Raw genomic sequence first — 24,032 nt, 5'->3', positions numbered from 1 at the left:
GAGATGCTCAGGAGCCACATATCTTTTTCCCTTTAGTAGCAGTTGTCTTCTGTTCAAAAGGGAAGGTCCACACATAACAGGACAGCCAAAGTATATGAATTTGCCTGGTGCTGGTCAAATATCCAAAGGTTCCCTTGACTTGCAAGACCTGAATAAAGAGTCCACTGGTTATTCAAATTGTGAGTGCACTGGGAATTTTGTTTAGGAGGGATTCTGGTGTGATTCACCATGCAGCTTTTGCCACTGATTACCTGCCTGTATTTCTGCTGCATTTGTGCTGCCTGGAACCACAGGCCAGCTTTTAACGCCACCAGCTACTATAGATCTGTACTTGCAGATCTTGCAGCTCCAGCTTTTGTGAACTAATGGGGGAGTCTGAGTGGAAAAGGCAACAATGGTGAACCTTGATGAGAACCATAACTAATTTTATTGGCCCCAAGAATGATGGAGCAGTTCTTGCTGGGGAAAACATTGCATTTGCACTCTCCCAAACAACAGGTGGACCATGACTATGTATGGATCCCTGTCTGCGGCAGCAGCTGATCCTCTGAAGATTTTTGGTTGCAGGTCAGCACACTATGGTCAGATAGATGTGGGGGAAACTCAAGACTGTGCAGTGGCATTTGTGGGAGTGGACTGTCATGGCCACCTGGGACAACAAGCAGTAGTGGGCAATTCTGCATGTCCAGGGGCCTCTTCATAGATGTCTGCACTAAGTTTGGCCCAACCATACAGCAGTGGATGATGGTGATAAAAGTGCTCTTATCTGTGGAGAAGTGCATTGCCACTGCTATATGAAAGCTCACAACCCGAGATAGCCTCTGGTCTACAGTAAACCATTTTGGCATGAACAAGTCAACAGCTGGAGAAGCAGTACAAGTGTACCTGGAAATCCAGTGGATGATGGCCTCAAGTATCATATACTTGCTGATCCACAGGAGGCTGTGGATAGATTTGCCAGCCTGAGTTTTCCCACTGTTTAGGGGCAGCCAGAAGAACACATATTGCGACCATTTCCCCTGTGAACTTGAATTCATCAACCAGAAGGGCTACTTCTTGATCATACTTCAGGCACTTGTGAGGGCAGGGGGAGAGAACACATAAGAGAGCAAACAGCCCCTCCCCTAACCTGCACCAGGGCATTCTGCCTAACACAGCCAGCAGCTTCTAAGCCCAGGAAAAAGCCTCTTACCTCCAATGTATAGCAGCAGTAGCCCAACCACATGGAGAGGCTGACCACACATGTGATCATAAGAGCAGCCAGTCAAGGAATTAGGAGGCTTTTGGTGTAACTATTCAAGCAGCTACATCACTGCCTGCCTGCCTCCCTGCTCCAATCATGCTGCTCTCCACCTTCAATAAGAAGAAACTAAGGCAAGCCGAGAACATCTCATCCCAACCATACAGGAACCCACCATGTTGACTGGCTGATGCTAAGCTCAGCATCAGATTCCCTGCTGATTGGCTGGGAGCCTAGCAGAGCAGAGCAGAGCAGCACTTTTGAAAAACGAATTTCCTCCCTGCCTGTCAAGAAACAACAGGTGGGGGGGACAGATGGCTGCTACTGCTGTTCCTGACTCTTCCAGTGATGCAGGGGGAGGGCGGAAGGGGGGGGATGGCAGAAGCCTGAGCTTTACAGCAGTGATCAGAGGCTTTGGGAGCAAGGCCTCTGCTGCTGCTATTAAACCTGGCCCTAAACCTACCCCATCAACCAGTCAAGGTGTGTGTGTGTGTGGCGTGGGGGGGACACTATGATCTGGGAGTGAAACTGGGAGCCCTGCCACAATCAGGCTACAATATTAGTGACCTGGGCCTGTGACTTAAGCCAAGGGAGGGGAAGAGAGCAACGCAGAATATATAAACACCCAAATGACTTCTGATAACCTCTCTGTTCACTCATGAAGACGAGAATACTTGTTGTATTATAAAAGTTTTCCTGAGCCAGAAGAAACATTTTAAACTATCAAAAAATAAAACTTCTAAAATTTCAAAACCAGTTTTGGACAGCCATCTTAAATATCTTCCACCTGAGATGGACATTCATTCCTCTTTCCCATTTTAGAGCATCAGAAGCTTTAGTTTGTAACTGCATCTTTCAAATATTGTCTGTTCCAAAAGAAGCAAAGTAAAATTAAAAACAAACATATGAAACAAATAATTCCATTGTTTCAAACCCAACCCTAGGGAGTGGAGCACGGAATATAAAATATTACATGTGAAGTGACAATTGAAAGAAGCTTCCACCCACCCTACTGTTAAACTTTATTAACACCCTAGAAGATCTCAAATCAGCTTACTTGATTAATGTAAGCCACATTCATATCTCTCTCTGATAAAAGTAATTTACACTTGGATTGCCCAAGTGTAAATTAATGTCCAGCTCTTCATCCTGGTGTCAGTTTGCTATATTAAGGATGGTGTGACAGTAGGGATGGCAGGGCTTGAGGAAGGGTGGCAGGATGTAACCATGTCACATATGTCATGGACACTGTATTAGTAATTGTAAATGTCTGACCTCAAGCTTTAAAAAATACCAGAGGATAGAAATAGGAATTCAGTCAAATAATAAGATTAATATACCAAATAAATATATTCTTTTCTGCCATTATAATGGCTTGTTTCATTTCTTAATTGCCCAGCCAAGTAATTTGAAAGTGTGATATATTTCTAAATACTTCATTTTGCAGCCTGTACAGATCAGATTGCTTTGTTTTTATTAATGATTTAGTGAAACTTTCACCGATACTAATGAACCAGCAACAATTTCACTTTGGCAATATGAAGCTAAATGTTACATGGAACTTTAGTGGCATAAACTAAGTTAAAGTTCCTCCCTCTTTCTGGGATCTTCCCTCACCTCAGGTAAAATCCTGAGGAACAACCCACAGCAGAACCTGTTGAGACGCATACAGTAAAGTAAGATGTCTGCATTACTGAAACCTTGAATCATGACCTGGCCATCTGTATATAGCTTTATATTTCTTTCAGAGTACCAGACAAACATTAAAAAACCCACAAGAGACATGTAGCAAATTAATTTAGTGTGTTATATTTCTGAAAATTATAGTGAATTTTACATTTTCATGGTTTGTGGGACTTCCCTCTTTATCAGTTTAAGTTCTGAATGTTAATTTTTGTTTCTTTTATCATCTTTTTCTTTTTGTTATCCAAAGCAGAAAATAAAGAGAGTTTGGTTAGAACTGTATATCTATAATAATGTCCTATCTATTGCTTATCTTACTCATGCAACTATCCAAATGTAAAAGATTTCTCCAATATAGGGAATGTCAAAACTCACTTGCTCTACTCATGTGAATAATTTCACAAACTTTGATAGATTTATATATATGAATAAGACAGGTTTTCCCCACCAGGCACCAAATAGTATTATAACCTTTTAAAATTATATTAATATAATTAGGATTCTAGACAGAGAACTTACAGGTAAAAATTTTAGAACATATATTGTTTTACAATGTGGGTTTATTTCATGAATATCAAAATAAGAAACTATGCCATGAACCAGTAATAATGTGGGTAGGTCCTGTGTGAGCTTCCCACACACAGCGCTGCCAATAAACTCTAATTTTGAACTGCAACAATCCTGCTATTCCAGTCTGGATGGCCTCTTGAGTCGAGATTTTTAATCAAGTTATATTGTGTAGTTGTTTCTGAACACAGAGTACACAATAAGAAACTAAAGCGAAGTCACAAATGACCAAGGGTACATTGATGTAAGACAAGAGAGCCTGGAACAATCAAGATTTTCAGAAATAAATTCACATATGCCAAATCTTGGCACACAGAAAATTTCTAAAGTGAAAATTGTTAATGTTTTCAAACATGAAGTTAAAGTCAAAGTGCAGAAAAGATCTTGATGACAGCAGCTTAACTAGTGGTGATGTAAGACATGCTATACCCAGCTGGAGTCCCTATGCCAGCAGTAGCGTGGGAACTGCTCTTTCTTTCTCAATGTTCCTGGGGCATAAGATACCTAAAGGGGGCAGGGAAGTCTGGTGAGAAGACAGAGCCACAGCCTTTCACCATCACTTCCAATACATCTGTCAATATAGCTGGCAGGCTTTTTGTACTTAACAAAGCAGGTTCCTTTAAAACACTCATATTTGTTAGTATATGAATTGAGCCTAGATACGTTAATTTTTTGATTGTCCAGTGTCTGTCTTAAAATGAGAAAGGGTTTATCTGATAACTTCTCATTGACCTTTATCAAATAACTTAAATCCTAAATATAATTATTCAGCAGTTTTCTATCAAAAGAAATATTTTACTTACCGTCAAAGTCCACATCGCCTACTAATTTGGTCTTCCCTGTAAGAGGGTCGTGAATGTGGTTGATTCCTACATCAATCACAGTGGCACCTTCTTTAACCATATCAGCTGTAATCAACTTGGGAATACCTGAAATCATCAAGATTTATTTGATTAACAAAACCATGCATAAAAAATACGTTATCAGTTCTCACTTATAATAAAAACAGAAAACATTGTGTTAGTCTCTCAGTATCTTTTTTGTCTTATGTACTGTACATAGAAAATATTCAACAATTATTTTGTGGTCTTGGATTTGCATTATGAGGGTCAGAAGCAAAGCTGCTCCCAAGACTTGAGCCTAAGAGAGTAAACATTCCATTAGGCCATGTAAGATACTAGCTCTACAGTAAATTCTTTCTTCTTTTATATTTTAACATGCATCTTACCTTTCCTTTGGTGATTTCTTGTTCGAGTGAATCGGTAGCTGTGATGGTCCAGGAAACATTCATAGATTGTAAAGCCAGAAGGGACCTCAAAGATCATTAGGTCCAGCCCCCTGCACAAGGCAGGAAAGAGAAGTGGGGTCAGGTGACCCCAGCAAGATGACAATCCAGTCTCCTCTTGAAGATTTCCAGGGTAGATGATCGCACCACCTCTGGAGGGAGCTTATTCCACAGTCCGGACACCCTAATTGTGAAGAATTTTTTCCTAATGTTGAGCCTGAAGTGGTCTTCCAGGAGTTTGTGACTATTATTCCTGTTTCTCTGCAAGGGCGCCCTGGTGAACAGATGTTTACCGAGCCCCTGATATAGCTGTAAATTCCTACCAAGTCCCCTCTCAGCCTTCTCTTTTTCAGGCTGACGAGTCCCAGGTCCCTCAGCCTTTCCTCATATGGCTTGCTGTGCAAGCCTCTAATCATACAGGTGGTCCTTCTCTGGACACTCTCAAGTTATACCATGTCCTTATTAAAGTGTGGCACCCAAAACTGGATGCAGTACTCCAGTTGGGGTCTCACCAGTACCAAGCAGAGTGGAAGAATCACCTCCTTGGTCTTGCTGGAGCTGCATTAATTGACGCATGCATGCATGCATTGTTTGCCCTGCTGGCAACAGAGTCACATTGCTGGCTCATATTCATACTGTGGTCTATTATTATTCGCAGGTCTCTTTCATTCAGAGTGCAGGTCAGGTTGATGTTGCTAGGCCTGTAGGTGTGAATTCAATTCTTGGTCCCTGGGTGAAGCACTTTGCATTTCTCAATGCTGAACTTCATCTGGTTCTGACTGGCCCAACTTGTTAGCCTTCTAGATCCATCTGTATCTGTAGCCTGTATTCAAGCGTGACCATGCTTCTGCATAACTTGGTGTCACCTGTGAACTTGGCCAGTGAATTCTTCCCCTCCTCAACCAAATCATTGATAAAGATGTTGAAAAGTACAGGACCAAGCACCAACCCCTGTGGGATACCACTGCCTACTTCTCACCAAGACAACCAATTCTGTTCATTAGGACTCTGGGTCCTACCTACCCCAAAGCCAGCTTTGTACCCACCTAACTGTCTCGCAGGTAAACCCACTATCTTCCAATTTTCTTGTTAAAACATTGTGGAATACCAGATCAAAAGCTTTTTGACCAACAATGTAGACAAGGTATACAACATCCACCACTTCTCCCTTATCCAGGTGGCAAGTCACCTGATCGTAAAAGGAGATGAGGTTGGTTAGACAAGACCTGCCTGTGATGAAGCTATGCTGGCTGTCATTCAGAATCATACCTTCTACAAGCCTATCAAACATAGACTCCTTAATTCATTTTTCCAGGATTTTCTCTGGGATAGAAGTTAGGCTAATTGGCCTATAGTTACCTGGGTCCTCCCTTCTCCCTTTCTTAAAGATGGGCACAACATCGGCCCTCTTCCAGTCCTCAGGGACTTCTCCAGAGCACCACGAGTTTTGGAACAGTTTCACCAGGGGCTCCATGATGATGTCAGCCAGCTCCTTCAGCACCCTCAGATGGAGTTTATCTGGTTCTGCTGACTTGTGTGTGTCTAATTTTTGTAATTGATCACACACCAGTACTATGGTGAAAGTAGGGCGGCAGTCATTTCTGCCCTGCTTATTCTGGTGTGATTTTCCCCATGGCCCAATGAAACACTGAGGCAAAGCAGTCATTCAGGAGTTCAGTTTTCTCCTGAGTGTCTGTAACCAGCTGTCCTGAGTTGCCGAGCAGCGGCTCCACACTCCCATTTGCTTTTCTCTTGTTCCCTACATACCTAAAGAAAGACTTTTTGTTGCCCTTGATTCCTGTTGCTAATCTAAGTTCAGCCGCCACCTTAGCCTTTCTAATTTGTTCCCTACAAGTGTGGGCTGTTGTTTTATAGTCCTCCTTGGGGCCTGTCTATGCAAGAGGCAAGAATTTTTTAGGGTGGTATCTTATTTGGCCAACTGCATAGTTGGAAGAGATCTTAGACAAGATTTCTTCCTCAGAGACAGTCTCATTTAGTGGTGGATGAACATAGGAAGTAGTTGGTTTGGACCTGCATCACCACAGGTAACTATACCCTCTTGAGCACCCTGGGGTGCTATGAATCCTTTTAAGGGTGCCACATAATATTAGCACTGCTAGAAGTGCAAACACCTACACCAGTCACAAGATAAACCCAGAGATTCCAAAAGGAATGCATAGTGTCAAAAACATTTTGACCTGTTGAGGTCTTAGAATTCTTTGAGACAAGTTTGTTCCATTATGTTTCCCTAATCAAAAAAAAAGTGAAAGCTAAAAGCTGACATTTTCCAAAGGCTGTCTTGAGTGTAAAAAGTTTGAGAACCACTGACTTAATGTACAGCATCATATGCGTAATGCTGCTGTTATATGCTTTCCAATTTATAGATTCATAGATTAGGAAGCAGATAATAGATAAACTGGCAAGACAATTTTGGACTCAAATGCTAATGATATGTAGTAAGTAACTTTCTCTCTTCTTTGCAAAATGTGGAAACACCATTAATAACACTAAGCTATACTAAAGTTTGACCAAGATCTGTTCAGCAATGAAGAATGGCTGGTTGGGGCTGAACCTGAGTAAGTCAAGGTTACTCAGAAGGCCAAAGTAAACACAAAGGAGTCTGAAGCAAGAAACAGTCTTTGACTGAAGAAACACACCCATAATTTGTAATTCTGTTCAAAAATTAGGTGAATGCCTAGATTCCTTACTGATATTAAGCTGTGATACTAAGCTGCCACAACGCAACCGTGATAAAAAAAAGAAAAACAAATGTCACTATCTACGACTAGTAAGGAGAATATTCATCATCCTGACAGATGATGACCTGGCCTAAGTAATACCTACACCTCCTTCAGCCTCTAGCTGGACTACAACAATGCAGCCTACTAGGATAAGAAGCTTCAGCAGTAAGAAATACAAACAGGTATAGAATAGCAGGTCTCTTCAGCTACTGTGTTAACATAAAACTTTTTCCTGGGTCACTATGAAAGATCCTGGTAACAAAATTAATTAAAAAAAATAGGGAGCAAGCAAGAACTCTGCCTTCATATCTAACTGTTACAGCAGTTCTGGTCTCTACTCCCAGTACTGGATTGTTTTATATTAGGTAGTTAGAAACCGTGTAGGCAGCAAGAACCAGGACCCAAGACTTCGTCCTCCCAAATGAGTGTTATAACCAGTACAAATCTACAGAGGCAGATTACCATTTCCTTGCTCTTCTTTTGCTCCTATGACTCAAACTCTTATGGTATTCTTACACATTACACTTAACATGCTAACAGCACTTACCACACAAGTGTCCAAGTGTTAAAACAGTAAAGCATGTGCTAAATGTCATCATGGCATAGTACCATTAGCCTTTTCCAGAAAGGAGTATCACCAAATCGTATTACCTAATGTGTTAAGCTAATGTCCAACTGCTCCACAGAGATAATATGATCAGGAGACTCCTGTGTGATAGGAGGTGGGAACCTGATAAGCTTCCTGCTTTCACTGCTCAAGAGAAAACTGGCTGTGGTGTGGTAGGGCAGAGCAGGAACTACAAACAGCTCTGGGGCTTCAGTGCCCCACACTGCATAGAAGCCAGTTCAAGGCCCCCATGCAGAGTGGGGACTTGGTCCAGCTCTTGTGCGGTACCACAGTTGCTCCCAGCCACTGTAGCACAGCACACTAGAGACTTGAACTAGCTCTAGTGTGGTGTAGGAACTGGCTCCCTTGCAGTGCTGGGCTCATTCCCAGCCCTCATGCCATACTGGAACCTTGAACTGGCTCCAGTTGGGGAGTGGGGAAGAGGAAGACAGACAAGCAGCTCTTTGTCCAGCTCCCAGCTTCCTTACCATATTGGGCCCTTGAAGTGGCAAGGCTGAGGTGCTATGTGAGGGAGTTGGGGAGTGGGATTGCAACAAGCAGCTGTTTGTCCGGCTTACAGCCTCTTTAATGCACCGAAGCCTTGAACTGGCTTCTGTGCAATCCCAGAGCTGAGACTGAAATGCATCAGCTTTTTGGACTCAGCCCTGGGACCCCACCAGAGCTGGTTCAAGAGCTGGTGGGGTACTACGATTTATATTTAGATTATAGTAAGCATTAATGTGCAACTGCTCAGAAAACTTTCTAAGTTATATTAATACGATATAAATATAACATATTAAAAATAACATGTAAGAATAGCCTTAGTGGCACTGTGGCACAGTTTCAAAGGAAAGTGGAAAGATTCCCCTCACCCAGACTATTTTATAGCCTAGTGATTAAGGGCTTTCTCCTAGAAAGAATTTGAACTTAAATCATCTGCTTTCTGGGTAGGGTGACTCTAGAACGTGGATCTCCTACCTCCCAGGCAAGCACTTTAATCGCTACATTGTTGGTCAAAAGGTAGGTGGTGCCCCCCACTGATTTTTTACCTGAATTCAATGCTGTTGATATGAGTTACTTGTTTTTTCCTGCTTAGCTTTGCAAGGACTTAGGCAGAGCTGAGGTGCTTCCTAGGAACAACCTGAATTGCAGTGAAATTTAAGTAGGAATTAGGTGCTGTGATGTGCCTGAGCCCTCCATCTGAATAACTCCTGGACATGTTTAGAAGCCCTCACTTAAATACTTAAACAACTCTGCCATCCAAAACGAAGAAGCTTAATATATGTAGTAGGTAATGAGTTTTGTAGCGATTGGTCCAGGGTCACTTTGAATCACTCTTTGGAATTTAGGCACCTAAAATCCCCATAAAGGAGTTAGACATCTCGGCTAGGGACAGATATTCAAAAAGCCTGAACTGATTCAATCTTTGCAGGTTAATTTAACCTGGCTAGGCTGAATCCATTTTTAACTGTACAGACATCCCAGAAATGCAGGCACATGCCTGCAGTGGCTCAGGCTAGAAGCTGGGGGGCGCTAGAGCAGCCCCCCCTCCTTTCTACAGTGCTGAGCTGAGGGGAGTGTGGCTGGCTCTGGCAGGACACTCTGATTGGGGAGGGGTTCCCCCCCCCGCCCCCCCCCACCAGTCAAGGAGGGAACTGATAATACAGTGTTTATCACCCCTAACTCAGTGTTTATCAGCCTATTAAGAAAACAACACAGGGACATTGCCAGCTACCTGTTGATTCTGTCTTTTTCCCCCATCTGCCACAGCACGGACCTTAGCCAGTATGTGGTCTGCTAGCTAATGCTGAGAGGTGTCTGTGCAAGTCAGAAGGGATGGGGAGGGAAGGAGGGGAGCAGGGGGAAGCCAGGCAGACGTCTGCAGTTTCTGCCGAGCTCCAGTCAGAGAGCAAAGGAGAGGGGCCAGCTCTGCTGTGGAGCAGAAAGCCCCGCCCAGCGCAGAGAGCATGCTGGGATGCTGGAGGAGTCTGGTTTAACTTAAACCAGCAAGGGGTCTGGGACAGATATTGCATAAACTGGTTTGACCCAAATCAGTTAAGTCTGATAATACATTCAAACAGGTTTATCTCAAACAGGTTTCAGCCATTTTCAGACTGATTTATGTGCATTGAACATCTGTTCTATTACAGGGTTAAACCAGTTTCTGATCACTTACATCAGTTTGTGTGTAATGTCTGGCTCTCTAGTCTAGGCTAGGGACAATCTCAATGTGGCCTGTAGTCTTTGACTTTTGGGAGCTGTACACTAAGCCCTTATAAAAAAGACTTTAAAATGGACCCAACTAGTTGGGTAACACATAAACAATAATAAAAAGTCCCAAAATTAAATAAGTAGGGATATTTCCCAATGCCTGCTTTACCTACCAACTGTGAGGAGATCAGCTTCTCAGTTACTATTCCTAAAAATGTTTACTTTTAAAATGAGTAAATCTTCTAAAGATGTGGTACGGAACACATGGAGTGCCTCCTATTTCTTGCACATCACACATACGGAATTATCACAACTGTAGTCTCACCGCAAAAGCAAGAGAGAAAAGTAAGGAAGAAACAGGTTCAGGAACCTACAGCCTCTGCTGTACTAGCAGCAGAACAGGTCAGGAACACTGGACCATCCCAGGGAAAATGACGTCTGGATATTTCCCCTGAACTGCGAGAAACTCACTGGGATTACAACTTCATGAAATGTAGTCTCTCCCTGAGCTTCCACTGGGTCTATGCAACTCTATACCACACCCAATACCGATCTGTGTGTAGTTTGCATAATTTTGCCTGAGGATTTTTCATCACACCAAGTATACCTCATGTTGTGAAATGAGTGTTGTATAATATTCCTTTTATAAGTACCAAGAAGAAAAACTAAGAGGAAGAGGTACTGATGAATTGGTACTAAATAGTTTCATTGTAAGAACAATTTTTGCAGTGTTCTTGGTTATTTTGTCTATGTGGGTATCTATTCTGCAAGAACAGACTGTTCAGAGCTGCTTCAGAAGCTATGTTAGATCCTCACACTAAGTCTTAATGTATTAGTAAGAAGCATTACTTAGAGGAACATTTAAGAAAACAGTTCAACAGCCATTATTTTTTTCCATTAACATAATGTGAATTCTAGTTAGGCCTGCATTCATGTGAGAGCTGAGCTTAAGACCTGAACTTGCTTGCTCTTAAATTGGCACACTAAGGAACTAGCACATTTAACCCAGGAACACTTGAAAAGGAATGATAAGTTTTAGACTCTATCAAGCTTCTTCAGCCAGAAGAACAGTTAGCAAGGCTTGGGGTTAAGAATGTGGAAGAATGACTTAAGTCCTATATGCTTTAAGGGGGACTTGAAGAACTGCTGTTGTAATTGTGTTTTGTTATATTTTTAATAGATATTTGAAATAACAGCGTATGTTGCACAAAGTCTGAACTCTTTCTCTTCATTTACAAAAAGTTAAATCTAAAACCTAAGTATTTTTGTTTACATACTTTCAGGAATATCAAATCACTGAACCTTCAAGTTTGAATTATAGAAACTCCATTCTTTTGGCAAGTACCCTGTTTATTTCTGCATACTGCAGTCATATAAAGCAGAGATGAACAATACATATATATATTATTAAAACACCTGCATTAAATTTGCCAAGGTTGTCCTTCATTTGAACAGCAAGAAAGACGTTATTGTTATCTGACTATGGCCTCTAGCTGATATAAGGAAACCCTGCTGTCAGAATCTGAATGACTCACTACTGTACATAAAATGTTTTAGTTTACATAATTATACCTGTATAACCTGTGCACTGACTGGTTCCCTTTCTGAGTTCACTCTCAAGTCTCCCTAAGGGAAAGGTGTCATATGTGATGAGACAACAGTTTATGAATCTGCAAATCTGAAAGGCAGAAACAAAAGGCCAGATTTCATCTTAATTATAATAAGCAGACCCACTGAAACACCTGAGAGAGCATGAATGCCACCTAATTAGATAGCAGGATTGGTATGGTGTTGTAGCAGTGACGGTCCAGGGAATATATGACAAGATTTTTTTTAATAACATTTTTACTGGGCCAACTGTGTAATTGGGAGAAGTGTTTAGACAAGCTTTCTCTTCCCTAGAGTTGAAAAATGGCACTCTGTGTCCAAGAAGTTGTCTAACACCTCTCCCAACTATAGTGTCAATCCAATCAAAAATAGCACCCCCCAAAAACTTGACTTTTCACCTACTTAGATGATATATTTAAAACAGCTAGTGGTATAAGAGTTGCAGAAATCAAGCACTTTGCTAGGTTTTAACAGCTGCTACTGTAGTATCAAGGATACTTAGTATTACCTGAAGCTACGACTATAATGTCTGCCAGTTGGGTATGGATCTTCAGCTGCTCTTTTGGAGTGTATCTGTGAGTAATCGTCACTGTAGCATCACCTGTAATGTACAAGAGTTGAAGTTAATTGACATTTACAAAATCATTTTCCAGAACTTATTAACTTGTGCAAATGATTAATTACAGAGGTGGCTAACCTGTGACATGCATGCAACAAATGGCATGGATGGCCTGTGTCTGTGGCATGCAGCAAACTGGGAAGAAGGGATGCAGGACAGTGGCAAATAGGGTAGGAAATGGAAGCAGAGCTGCATATCTGGCAGGGGAAGGGACTGGAGTGACACTTGGGGAGGCCTTGGAGCTAATTTGTGGCATGCCTATCACAAATGTTGGGTCCCACTGATTAATCAGACTTTGATGGATTAAAACAGTAGGGACAATTATATACATTTTTCTCATTTGCTACTAATTGCCAGGACAAAACTGGGGTGTAGTAGACTCTAACCTGAATGGAAGAGATTTAGGCCTGTCCTAGTAAGTCAATATTATCAAGTGCAGGAAATGTTAATGCTCTTGGGCAACTGGCATGTGTAACAGAATTCATACAAAAATAAGTAGCCTCCCAGGTGAAGTGTTATTACCACTGATCTTAACTTTCTTGTAAAGAAGAGAACATTCAGTTGTTTGACATACATTTGTGGTATACTTTCAACTTTTTTATTTTGGACTGCAAATAAAAGACTAAGCGTGTCTTCACTTCTTTAGCATTCCAGGATGCCAACATTTTAAGACTAGAATCTGCACTGTTTAAATATGTCCTTCTTCTCTGGTCTGATGGAAAGATCAGCAGAGGCCACAGAGAAGATAATTCCATAAAATAGCTGTGGTGGACTGTACTATTTTTCTGATTACATTAGTTCCCATTCCCTCCAGGAAAAGAACTAAGGGGAGGCTGATGCATCATAGAATCGTCAAATTCAGAGCTAAGAGGCTGACACGTTTAATAGGGTACCTCTGAAAGACAAGCAGTCCTTGTGACAGGAAATCTAAGTAGTTTTTTTTTTCCATTAGAGTAGAAGGAAAGGTTTGTTTAAAGCTGAAAAGTGCTTCAATGACAACTTTCATCAAAGAGATTTCCTTCAAAGGAAAGAAACATCTGCTTGTTTTAAAAAGCCCTATTTTAATCATGCATATAACCACATAGTGCTTTGAAATTATGAAAAAGATGAGTGAATAGAGAGGAGTGGGCCATAGGAATCAGCATTCAGTGCAGTGGTCATAGGCTTTGTACAAACCTCAAATAAGGGAGTATTTCTTTTTATCTGCGATTATGTTAAAATAGCATCTGCTTCTCTCTACATCACTACCTCTGACTCAAGAATAAACGTGGAGAAAGAGCTCTTACTAATATTTTTGTGTGCTCCTGCTGAATCATCCTACTTGCTTGAAAATTTATTAGATATCTAGAGAACATAATCTCCTCTGTGACGAAACCATCAATGTCCTATCAAATGGATCAGACAAGGAGGTGTTGCCATCTACAGGAGGAAAAAAAAGATTTCTAGAAACAAATTATCACAGCTGAATCAAACTCAGGAATCCAATGCCAAAATTCAGATTTGTTAAGAAAGAGTTTGTACAATTTTCCAAATAGTTAAAAGAAGTAGATTCTCATCAAAGAGATTCCAGCTTTTGATAGCATAGAATTGGATAAAGCTAGGAAGGAAAATTCTCTCAGAGTACCTAGGACTTTTCACTCATCTTTTTCTTCTATTTTTACAAAATAATTTAAAGAATCTATGGATGCCATCCAGTTTAAATCTTCATCATTTTGATTATTTGCATTTAACATTTCTATATTTCTTTAGCGTGTGTGTTGCTTACTTCTTGGATTTTTTTGGTGGAAGAGTACTCACTTCAGAGAAAGCCGCTTTGAAGAGATATAAAATGGTGATTTAGGTGTAATGAAGAACAAGAAATGTTACATCAGGAGTTCATAAATATTTAAAGTATGGCTCTCCTCTGAACGTGATTGTAAACAAAAGCCTGTGAGGTTCTATGTTTACATTCTGAAGTGAATGAAGAACAATATTTTTAAATTTCACAAATAAATCTATATCATATACATAAACAATATAATATTTTCCACCGTCACACTCTCCTTTCAGCTGGTCAAACAAGTCAAGCTGTTTCCCGCCCCCTTCTCACATATCAACACCAGGAAACCTGATGAAAACTGTATCTGGTTGGGCTATAAATGCTCTTTAATAACACCCAGAATACACCTCAATGTATCTAGAAAGGACTGGTAAGAGTGGCTTGTGGACATGATTGTTGGTTTGTTGACTTGGTGTGGACAGGTAAAGAAATGGAAGAAGGAAACGGCTACTGTAGAAAGTCAGAAAGATAAAAGAATTCTGATTTACATCTTACTCTTTGGAAGTCAGGTAGTAGGTGGTACTTGGGTAATAGGTGGTAGAGTCAAATATGGTTTAATTCAAATTGTAATATTTAAAATAATCAGGAAAACTGTGCTCTTTGAAAATTGTTATTAATAGGAACAAAGTTTTACAACTAGTATCATTTATTAATTTCCATTTTATCTAAATAGGATATGTTCCATTTTTATTGCAAGAAAAAAAATTAAAGGCTTACCTAAGTCACTAAGACTTCATTTTCCAGTTAAAGACATAGGGTTTTAACAACATTTTAACTTTCCATTTTGATATTTTAACCAGAGGTTTCTCAGTTTTTGTTTATAGCTCGTTTGCACAAGAACATGAGAAAAGCAGATATTCTTATGCATTTCACCTTTGACTTGAGATGGTGCCTTCACTGAATTTCTCAAGAAAAACATACCAGCAATAATAGTTTAATCCTTAATGTAGCAGGGCCATTGTCAAAATAGGGAAAAACACCACACATAAAATTAGACTTTCAATTTTTTTTAAACGGAAAATATTAAAAGTTATGGCCATGTTATAATTATTACCTGGATTTAATAATAATTAGAAAATTCAGAAAAGCTTCTCATAGCAGCTTAAACTTTGTCTCCTTGCTCTAATTAATAAGCTTGTTGTTCAGCAAATAATAAAAACATAATATATAAAGGAAACTTCATTTGACTGCAAATATTGTTACAGATTACAAATAGCTCTTAAGCCTTTATGTCTACACAGTGTGTATACAAATTATTTGTCCTTTTCTTTCTGTTTTATTGTCTTTGTATAGGTTAAAGTCTTAACACATAATTTCATATTTCCTGTCTATACTTTAGCCCGTATTTTGATTTAAAAATTAACACACACTAATATTTATAGTTAATGTATTTCAATACATATATAAAGCAGCAACACTCCCCTTGTTTTACAAGTCCCCCGCACTAGGGACCTAATTTTTCGCTATGCTTGGGGTGAACTTGAAGGAGGCCAATAGAAACCAACATCACTAGCAGCCACTGGGTGCATCAGATGCAGCTAGAGATCAAAGTTCCTCTAAATAATATGCTGTGCCTCAATGATTTTCCCCCCAGAATCACCTAGCACAGCACCAGCTGTGCAGAAGCAATCCAAGACTATTCTGCTTGCCTACATGCCATAAGGAAATCCCTGCTTTTGCCTATGGGGTCAGAGTAAAGGGGCCACAGCATAAGACAGAATCCAGTCTTCTGTCCCTGTAATTTAATCTAATAAGAAACTGTTATTAGGTATGGAGGGAAATCATTCCGTGTGATCTATTAGAAATAAATTACAGTAATATCTTAGAGTCCAAAAGGCAAACGTACAGTGTTCTCCAAGGCTCCTACATAAGCCAAGTAATGAGTCACCTAATTACCAAATTAGTTTTACTACTTTTTGTTAAAAAACATAAAGGAGGGCCACTGAAATAGCAAAGAAATGCACAGAAATACAGGAGGAAATGTAAAAAGTAGTCAGAATGAAAAGTAGTAACAGAAAATAGATACTGTTTGAGAGAAACAAAACAGGCAAAAAAGTTGTATGGAGCACATAGGCCACATCCAGATGAGCACGGCCATGAGGTAGTGCATGTTCAGATACAAAGGAGCAGCACCCAGTGGCCGGGGGGAGGCAAGCATTGATCCCTGGATATCCAGGGATCAAAAAAACCCACGGAAAATAAAAGCAGAGGGGATAGCATGCACCAATCAAAACTTGAGCCAGACCAGCTGGAGCCATGCTCTGGCTGCAGGCCAGACTCCAAGAAGCAGGATCATTGCTGCTGCAGCATTAGGAGGCCCCCAGGATCCTAGGCAAGGCTCCTGAAGCCAGCCAGCCCAGTGCTGGCCCCAGCCTCTCCCGCCCCACCTGAGGTAACTTGCCATGCACCAGAGGGCGCATGACACAAGTGTTCCCTGGGGACAACTAGTGGTAGGACAAGGTATGATGCTGCTAACTGTCCCTGGGGAACCAAATGTCCATGCTTATGTGGATGCGGCCATACAGGGTAAACATTCAAAGACCAAATAAAATAATGCTTCCCTTCTACAAGGCTTAACTGGATAACAATATATTATGTAGGGTACAGGAGGGCTGTGTGAAACTTCAGTCAGTGATTCAATTCAAAGAAGATTCAGCCCAATTTAGTGGCTGAATCTCCAAATCTGAATCGGATCAAGGGACCAATAAAAAGGTCCAAATCAATTTGAAGCTCTCTGGATCTTAGGAAAAGATTCAGAGAGTTTTGATGATTTAGGCAGTCCCCACTACTGCTGCAGCAGGGACCTGGAGCCAATCTTGAAGCTGGTAAGTAGGGGGCAGGGGAGAGGGGGCTGGAGGAGTTGGAAAGGGACCATGGGGAAGACCCCTGCCAGGCTCCATCCCCTGCCTGCTCCCTCAGCCCCACCTCCACCAGCTGCCCTGCCCTGCCTGCCCCAGGTCTGTCCCTTTAAGGAAAAAAACCCTGATAAAAACCCAGTACTCACCAGCTCCTGCAGTGGCTTTGGGGGGCTTGTGCAGAGGCCCCCACATGGCACAGGGCAGTGGGGGGCAGCAGGGATCACCCCCGCCAGGCAGGAACTGGTGAGTTTGGGGGAGAGGGGGTTTCCTTAAAGGGCCAGAGTTGAGGTGGGCGGGACAGCCATGGGGAGGGGCCTAGGGCAGCAGGGGGTGCCAGAGCCCCCCCATGCAGCATGGGGCAGTGGGGATCGCCCCCTGCCTGACAGCACCCAGTGAGTCGGGGCTGGGAGAGCAGGTGGGGGATGGGCCTCTGTGATTCAGCTGAATTGATTCGGGACAGTGATCGAATCACCGAATTGAGTCACTGTCCCTCGAATCGGCTGAATCTAAAGTGACTACTAGCTGCTTTACACAGGCATACAGTATAGCATTAAATACCACATTTTACTTGAATACTAAGGTGACAGATATTCAAATTTTGAAGAGAAAACAGGAGATGGCAAAATCATTCACTGGTCATAAAAAAAATGTTATCAGCTTAATTTTAATCTAACATATTATGTTTTAAGAAAGTTGCACAAGGGAAGTTTTATTACAATGTACGCATATCTTTGCAGTGAAATAATGAAATAGGTAGAGTCTGTATGAGGAAATTTAAAGAACTGAGTAAATACCAGAAAAAAGGTAAAACCAGCCCTTTGTTTTTTCACTGGAAATTCTTGTGCCATGAAAGGGTCAGTATACAACTATTCAGTTGTTTATGCAGTTATCTAAATGCTACTTCTTTTTTCTGGTATGATTTCAAATATTCCGCATCTGTGACAAAAGTGACAATGCTGGTAGATGAATAACAATGTCCAGGAAATAGTGCCCACCTACCAAGTTCACAACAGAACTGAGGAAGATTATAATGAAGTACAACAAGTCTGAAAGGTACAAATAAACTCATGGGGCTGTTTCTACAAACTTCACATGGCTACATCTGTTTAAATTAAATATCAATTTATATCAGGGGAGAATAAGCACTAATCCAATTTACGAGTAAAAGAACGGAGGTTATAAGACTCAACTGGCTTGAAAGATAAAGTACCTGTGAATGAGTGACAGTGAGTAAACAAAAGCCCTGAGGTGCCTTACATGGTGGGCAGGAGAAGTCAGGAGAAGAAAAGCAGCTGGCATCAACAAACAGGGAAAGTGAAAGGAAGCAACATGTATAGCATGGCTGGCTGGCAGGGCTGCAGCTGGAGACCAGAAGGGAAGAGAAGCAATCACCACACTTCCAGAGCAGCATCTCACTCCGGACTGGAGGAGGTAGGCTGCTCAGAGTTATTTCCAGCCCCAGAGAGGAGCGGGGGGGGGGTCAATTCCCTGCAAGCCGCATTGGGACTGTGAATGCTCATGAGTAAGACGGGGTAGCCCTATGCAGAGCAGTGACTGGACTAACTGATTTTTTTTGTTGTGGTTGGGACATGAGAGTCTGACCCCAGGTGAAGAGGACATGGATTGAGTCTGACAAAGAGACTGAGAGCAGTTGGGGTGTGTTTTGTCTTTTTTGGGGGATATTTCAGGGCAGGCCAAGGCCAGTCCTGGAAGGGTGTGCACCTAACCAAAGCCGATGGTCACCCTGGTGGCCGAGGGCAGAATAATAAACCAACAAGCAGCATTAAAATCTGGCCACAGAGAACTATGAGTGCCACCTGGAGAGACTAGTGTAGGGTAAAGGGGAGCGCCACAGAAGAAAACAAGGATTGAGACCAGGTAGGATCACCTTGGGCATTACCTCCTAGCAATATAATATTAAAGTCGTGGCAGGTGAGAAATATAAGACCAACTTCCTGGCAGATCAAGTTATCTGAATCCAAGGTCCACCCTATCACCGCCTGTAGGAAAATGAGCTCAGGGCAGTGGCAGCAAGCCCTATAACACCTACAGCTGTCACAGTACCACATACCAAAACTGTATTACAAATCATGACAAGCTAATTTCATAGCAATTATTTTTGATTTTATAATGACCCAAAGAGCATCAGATCACTAATTCTTCTGAAATTTCTGCTAGTTGTAAAGTATTGTATATGATTTCTGAAAATCAAACTTTGCTACTCCAGTTAAATCAGCATTGTAAATAGAAACTTAGAAAGTTTGCCCTATTTAATTAAATTTCATAGCACATAGTATAATGATCTAATTCTTCTTCCAGGGCAGTGAATGGCAAAAATCTTACTGCTTTTCATGGGAGCAAGGTTGAGCCTGAAGTTATTCCCTGATTATGATAATTATAAACATGCAAAGAAGTTTCAAATATCAACCTTCCCACAGAGGCTGAATAGAAAAACTAAATATATGATTAGTACAAAGCTTTCAACATTTAATTACATTAATAATATGTCTCACTATGCTCCTATTAAATATGACTGAAATTAACCGCCACCCATGTTTGCCTCATTTATAAACAATACCTCTATAGTTTCTAACATTGAACTGATGTTGCAATATCATAATATCTTATTTAAGAGTAAGTAGCATTTGTTACTCTTTCTATATTACAATTATAGCGGCATATCTATGCCGCTATGATTAAGGAAGCATCAGTATTTCCACTATAATCTCTTATTTTAATGAAGAGTGCAATTGGACCATAAACATTTCCCTCAAACTACAAGTTAACATAAACCTTGAAACTGAAAAGTTATTTTGGTTTTCAGTCATAAGGAGGATTTGGTTTTTCCTTTTACAAATTTTAATAATCACACACTAGAAGAAACAGGTCTAAATAAGGGAAGAGTGAAGATAGTGAAAAATGTACATAAGGGGTAGACCCAAGAGACTAAAAGAGTTATAATGCACTGTGTAGCAAGGAGCTTGGTGCTCCTACTACTTTAAGGGAAGGCAGGTGCAGGAGAAGCAATGGCCAATCAAGGGCGCCACATGGAAGGGACTGAGCTTGCAGGACATAAGCCCAAGGCCTGAGCTTGGCAGGCAGTCTGACCTAGAAGCCATAGAGAGAGTTGATCCTGAGCATAAGCGCTGGAGCAAGGTTCCTGATTAACACCTGAGCTGGGGTAGGCAAAAATTGATGGTTTAGGGATTGAGACTGTATGGGCAGCGGAGGTACCAACTGGCCTGAGAGCAGGGCCAGGGCCTGAGGCATAGGAGCCAAAGCTGAGAGGCAGGGCCACAGCCACAGAGGGTCAGAGACCCGTAGCTCATGAGGGGCAAGAACCGGGGTCAGGGATCCATAGCTCGAGTAAGCAAGAAGCAGGGTCTGAGACCCGTAGTCCAGGAGGAGTGGAGTCTGTTGGAAGACAGAGAGCCTGAGTCCAAGATGGGCAGAGAATGCAGACCTAGGCCCAAGAGGGGTTAACATTTGTCAAGGTATAGAGGCCTGAGCCCAGGAGGGGCCAGGATAGTTAAAGGCACCAGGGATAGAGGTTCCAACAGTGGCAGAGACCATTTCAGGTACAGAGGCCTGTATTGAACTTCTCAAATATGAAAAATAAGGCTGAAAATTTTGCAAATATTTTCTTAGGATCTCTGGTATGGTATCTCCTAAATAAAAATGGGCAAATAATTCTTACCCAAATATTTTAGGAGTTATGAAAATGTTGTTTAAGTATTGGTATGATGATGTTAAGGATGAGCTTCATCTTTTGTACATCTTTAATTCTGGGTCACTTTACTAATCAAGTTATTACAACAAATAATAACAGTCTCGGACATACCTCCAGGCCTTTCGTGCCCTCCATCAGTATGTAAAAGCATTGAAATAGGCATTCCTACATGCTTAGATCTTCCAGCTACAAGAACATTTTTTCCAAATGTCTGTATTCCTTACAAGAAAAAAAATAAAAAACATATTAAACTTGTTTGAGAAACCTAAAAAAATCTGTACATTTTAATTAGATCTGTCATCAGTTTCAAACAGCAAGTTTTTACTTAAGGAAAGTTTCTCTCAAACATTAAATTGGTGAATTAATTAACAGAACTATGAAATCACCATACTTTTGAAACTACTCTTTATTTTTTCCTATTGTATAATTAAAATAAGTTGATTCAAGAAAGATTTTTGTCCATAAATTTATCTTTTTACAGCTTATCACTAATATTATTAATCTTTACAAATAATTAAGCATATTTAAGCCTCAGTCAAATTGTAGTATAGGTATTTGGTTTCAGTATTATAAAAAAGGTACATATTATATGTACTCTATATAATAACTATTCTCTGTGCGCAATTTTTTGCATGTTTCCTAGCCTCACGTTTCTTATTCTACAAGTAGAATGTTGCTTCTTCCTTCTCACTGTTCTCTAAATATTCTTTTAACCATTTCTTCTGCAATCAAACAGATATAGAACCTAGCCTGTATTTTACCATATAATTTCCTTGACATTTATATATGCTTTCTCAGCATCATTAACCTTTATCCCCGACAAACATTTCAATAAAGATTAGTTTCCTACCTGTTCGTTTGATAATTTCCCAAACAGCAGCAGCTGTGGCAGGTATCACAGAAGGCTGATCTAAACAAAGTCGTCCAATGTTGATAACATGAAATCCATCAACATCTTTTTCAGGAGCAACAGCATTGCAGACTGTTCTCTCATCTATGTGATCTGGAAGATTGTCATTTCAAAATTATGATTCTTCTCAGTTGTCAACCAAAGTGGGCTATCCCAATGCTTTAATTTCAAGGAATGCAAAAATCAAGAACACTTGGTTCAGAAATTATACCTTTTATTAGACCAACTAGAAAATTGCAAAAAAAATATTTTTTTCTGCAAGCTTTTGGAGTCAAACATCCTTCATCAGGCTCTGATAAAATTAAAGATAGTAAAAAGTCCCCACTGGTAGAAAATAAACTTCATTTTTGCACAGAGGGAGTTGGAGATGGAAAATCTGTCTCCCTCAGTCCATTAGAGTGTCTCTGTGACTTGTTGAATTGCTCTTTGTTGTGTAGATCAGGTATCATTCCTTCCCTGGAGTGTCAGATGGCAAGCAGGGAGGTTTAATAATCTTTCTTGTTGTTCTGCAATGAAGTTTAAAATCCAAAATTGGCTAAAATTCAGCATCTTCCAGGTTTCAGGGACGTATTTGCTAGCCATGTTGATCTAATGCAAACAGTAATGCAAAATCTAGAACTCTTGGTTTAGAAATGATCCCTTTTGTTAGATCAACTAGGAAATTACAAAAAAAATAAATTAGAAAGATTTTTTGTGCAATTTCCAAGTTGGTCTAATAAAAGGTATAATTCCTGAACCAAGAGTTCTAGATATTTGCATTTCTTTTTGTCTCAGACCAACACAGCTACCAAATACATCCCTTATTTTCCAGGTAAATTTCACAAATTTTATGCAGCTGAGTAATTTGTAGGGTCACAAACTTGTATGCATTAAAACTAAACTGCATTTTTAAATTCTAATTAAAATCGACTTTTCTAAGCCAAATGCTGAAAGCTAAGTGATACCATTTTTGATGCTCACAGCATTGGGGCCTTATGGAAGATACTAAAAACATATACCAAACTGAGAATAATTACCACTACCAAACACTGATATATAAGACAAGCAAATAGGACAGTTTTTTTCCCTGAAGTTCTTCACAAATTTAAGTTACCATATGGAACAAAGACTTCATAGAAAAAAAAATGTGTTCATCCAAGAAACAAAGGATTTAGGGCCAGATATATTTGAAAAGAACTTGGACACCTAACTGCAATTACATTAAAAACTCTTCAAATGTACCTCAAGTTTTACTTTGGCCCCAGAACTTTTTCTTGCCTCCTCTTTAAAGATACAGTGCTTACCAAAGCCCAGTTTCAGGCATAACAAGTATCACTGTAGGATACATATAATGGAAAGGAAGCAGTGCTTCCACATGTCCAATCTAATACCCAATCTACAGGAAAGTGGGAAAAAAAACAAAGAACAAATAAAGGAAGAGAAAACTTGTCTACAACAGCCTTCAATCCTGACTTTTGGTGCAAAATTTATTTTGCTTTTTCTGTGGAAAAATAATGTGGATTTGTTTTCCATATTGAAAACAAAAAATAACAGAAATAAGGAGACATCAGAACTGTTGGAACTTAACAGGCAATTAGGAACATATAATTAAGGTGTTTTAAAATAGTGAGAATCATATTAGACATTATATGTTTTAACAGAAACTTATACAATATACACATTAAAGTGTATATGAATATGGAGATAAAAGAGGCACTTTTATGTTTAACTTATCCAGAAAGGAAAATCCCTCTTTGATTCCTAAAATGAAAGACTGATGGCAGCACACACAGATCATCGAGTCCGATCCCCTGCCATGGGCAGGAAGGAGCACTGGGGGGTGGCAGGTGTCATAAGACCCCAGCCAGGGGCCTATCCAGTCTCCTTTTGAAGATTTCCAGGGAAGGTGAGAGCACTACCTCACTGGGAAGCCTATTCTAGGCTCTGGCCACCCTTACAGTGAAGTAGTTCCTCCTAATATCTAACCTAAACCTATCCTCCCTCAGCTTGTGGCCATTGTTCCTGGTGACTCCGAGGGGGGCCTTGGTGAACATTTTCCCCAAGTCCCTGCTGCTGGCCCCTGATAAGGTTGAAGGCAGCCACAAGATCCTCCCTCAGTCTTCTCTTGCGGAGACTGAAGAGATTCAGGTCCCTCAGCCTCTCCTCATAGGGCTG

At 40.6% G+C, this 24,032-nt stretch overlaps 1 protein-coding gene across 1 annotated transcript in view; it reads right to left on the bottom strand.

Annotated features, from left to right (window-relative positions):
• The window catches only part of MTHFD2L (methylenetetrahydrofolate dehydrogenase (NADP+ dependent) 2-like), a 60,637-nt gene that overhangs the window by 10,770 nt on the left and 25,835 nt on the right, over positions 1–24,032 (bottom strand). The window contains exons 4-7 of the mRNA XM_019534294.1: positions 21,819–21,971; positions 21,080–21,187; positions 12,451–12,543; positions 4,294–4,419 (exon numbers count right to left, since the gene is read on the bottom strand). Coding sequence (XP_019389839.1) covers positions 4,294–4,419; positions 12,451–12,543; positions 21,080–21,187; positions 21,819–21,971 — 480 coding nt within the window. The remainder of the gene's footprint in view (positions 1–4,293; positions 4,420–12,450; positions 12,544–21,079; positions 21,188–21,818; positions 21,972–24,032) is intronic.

The sequence above is a fragment of the Crocodylus porosus genome, unplaced genomic scaffold (genome assembly GCF_001723895.1).
Source record: "Crocodylus porosus isolate Cpor-Errol unplaced genomic scaffold, CroPor_comp1, whole genome shotgun sequence".
Classification (NCBI taxonomy): Eukaryota; Metazoa; Chordata; order Crocodylia; family Crocodylidae; genus Crocodylus; species Crocodylus porosus.
This window is presented reverse-complemented; position numbering and strand designations above follow the sequence as displayed.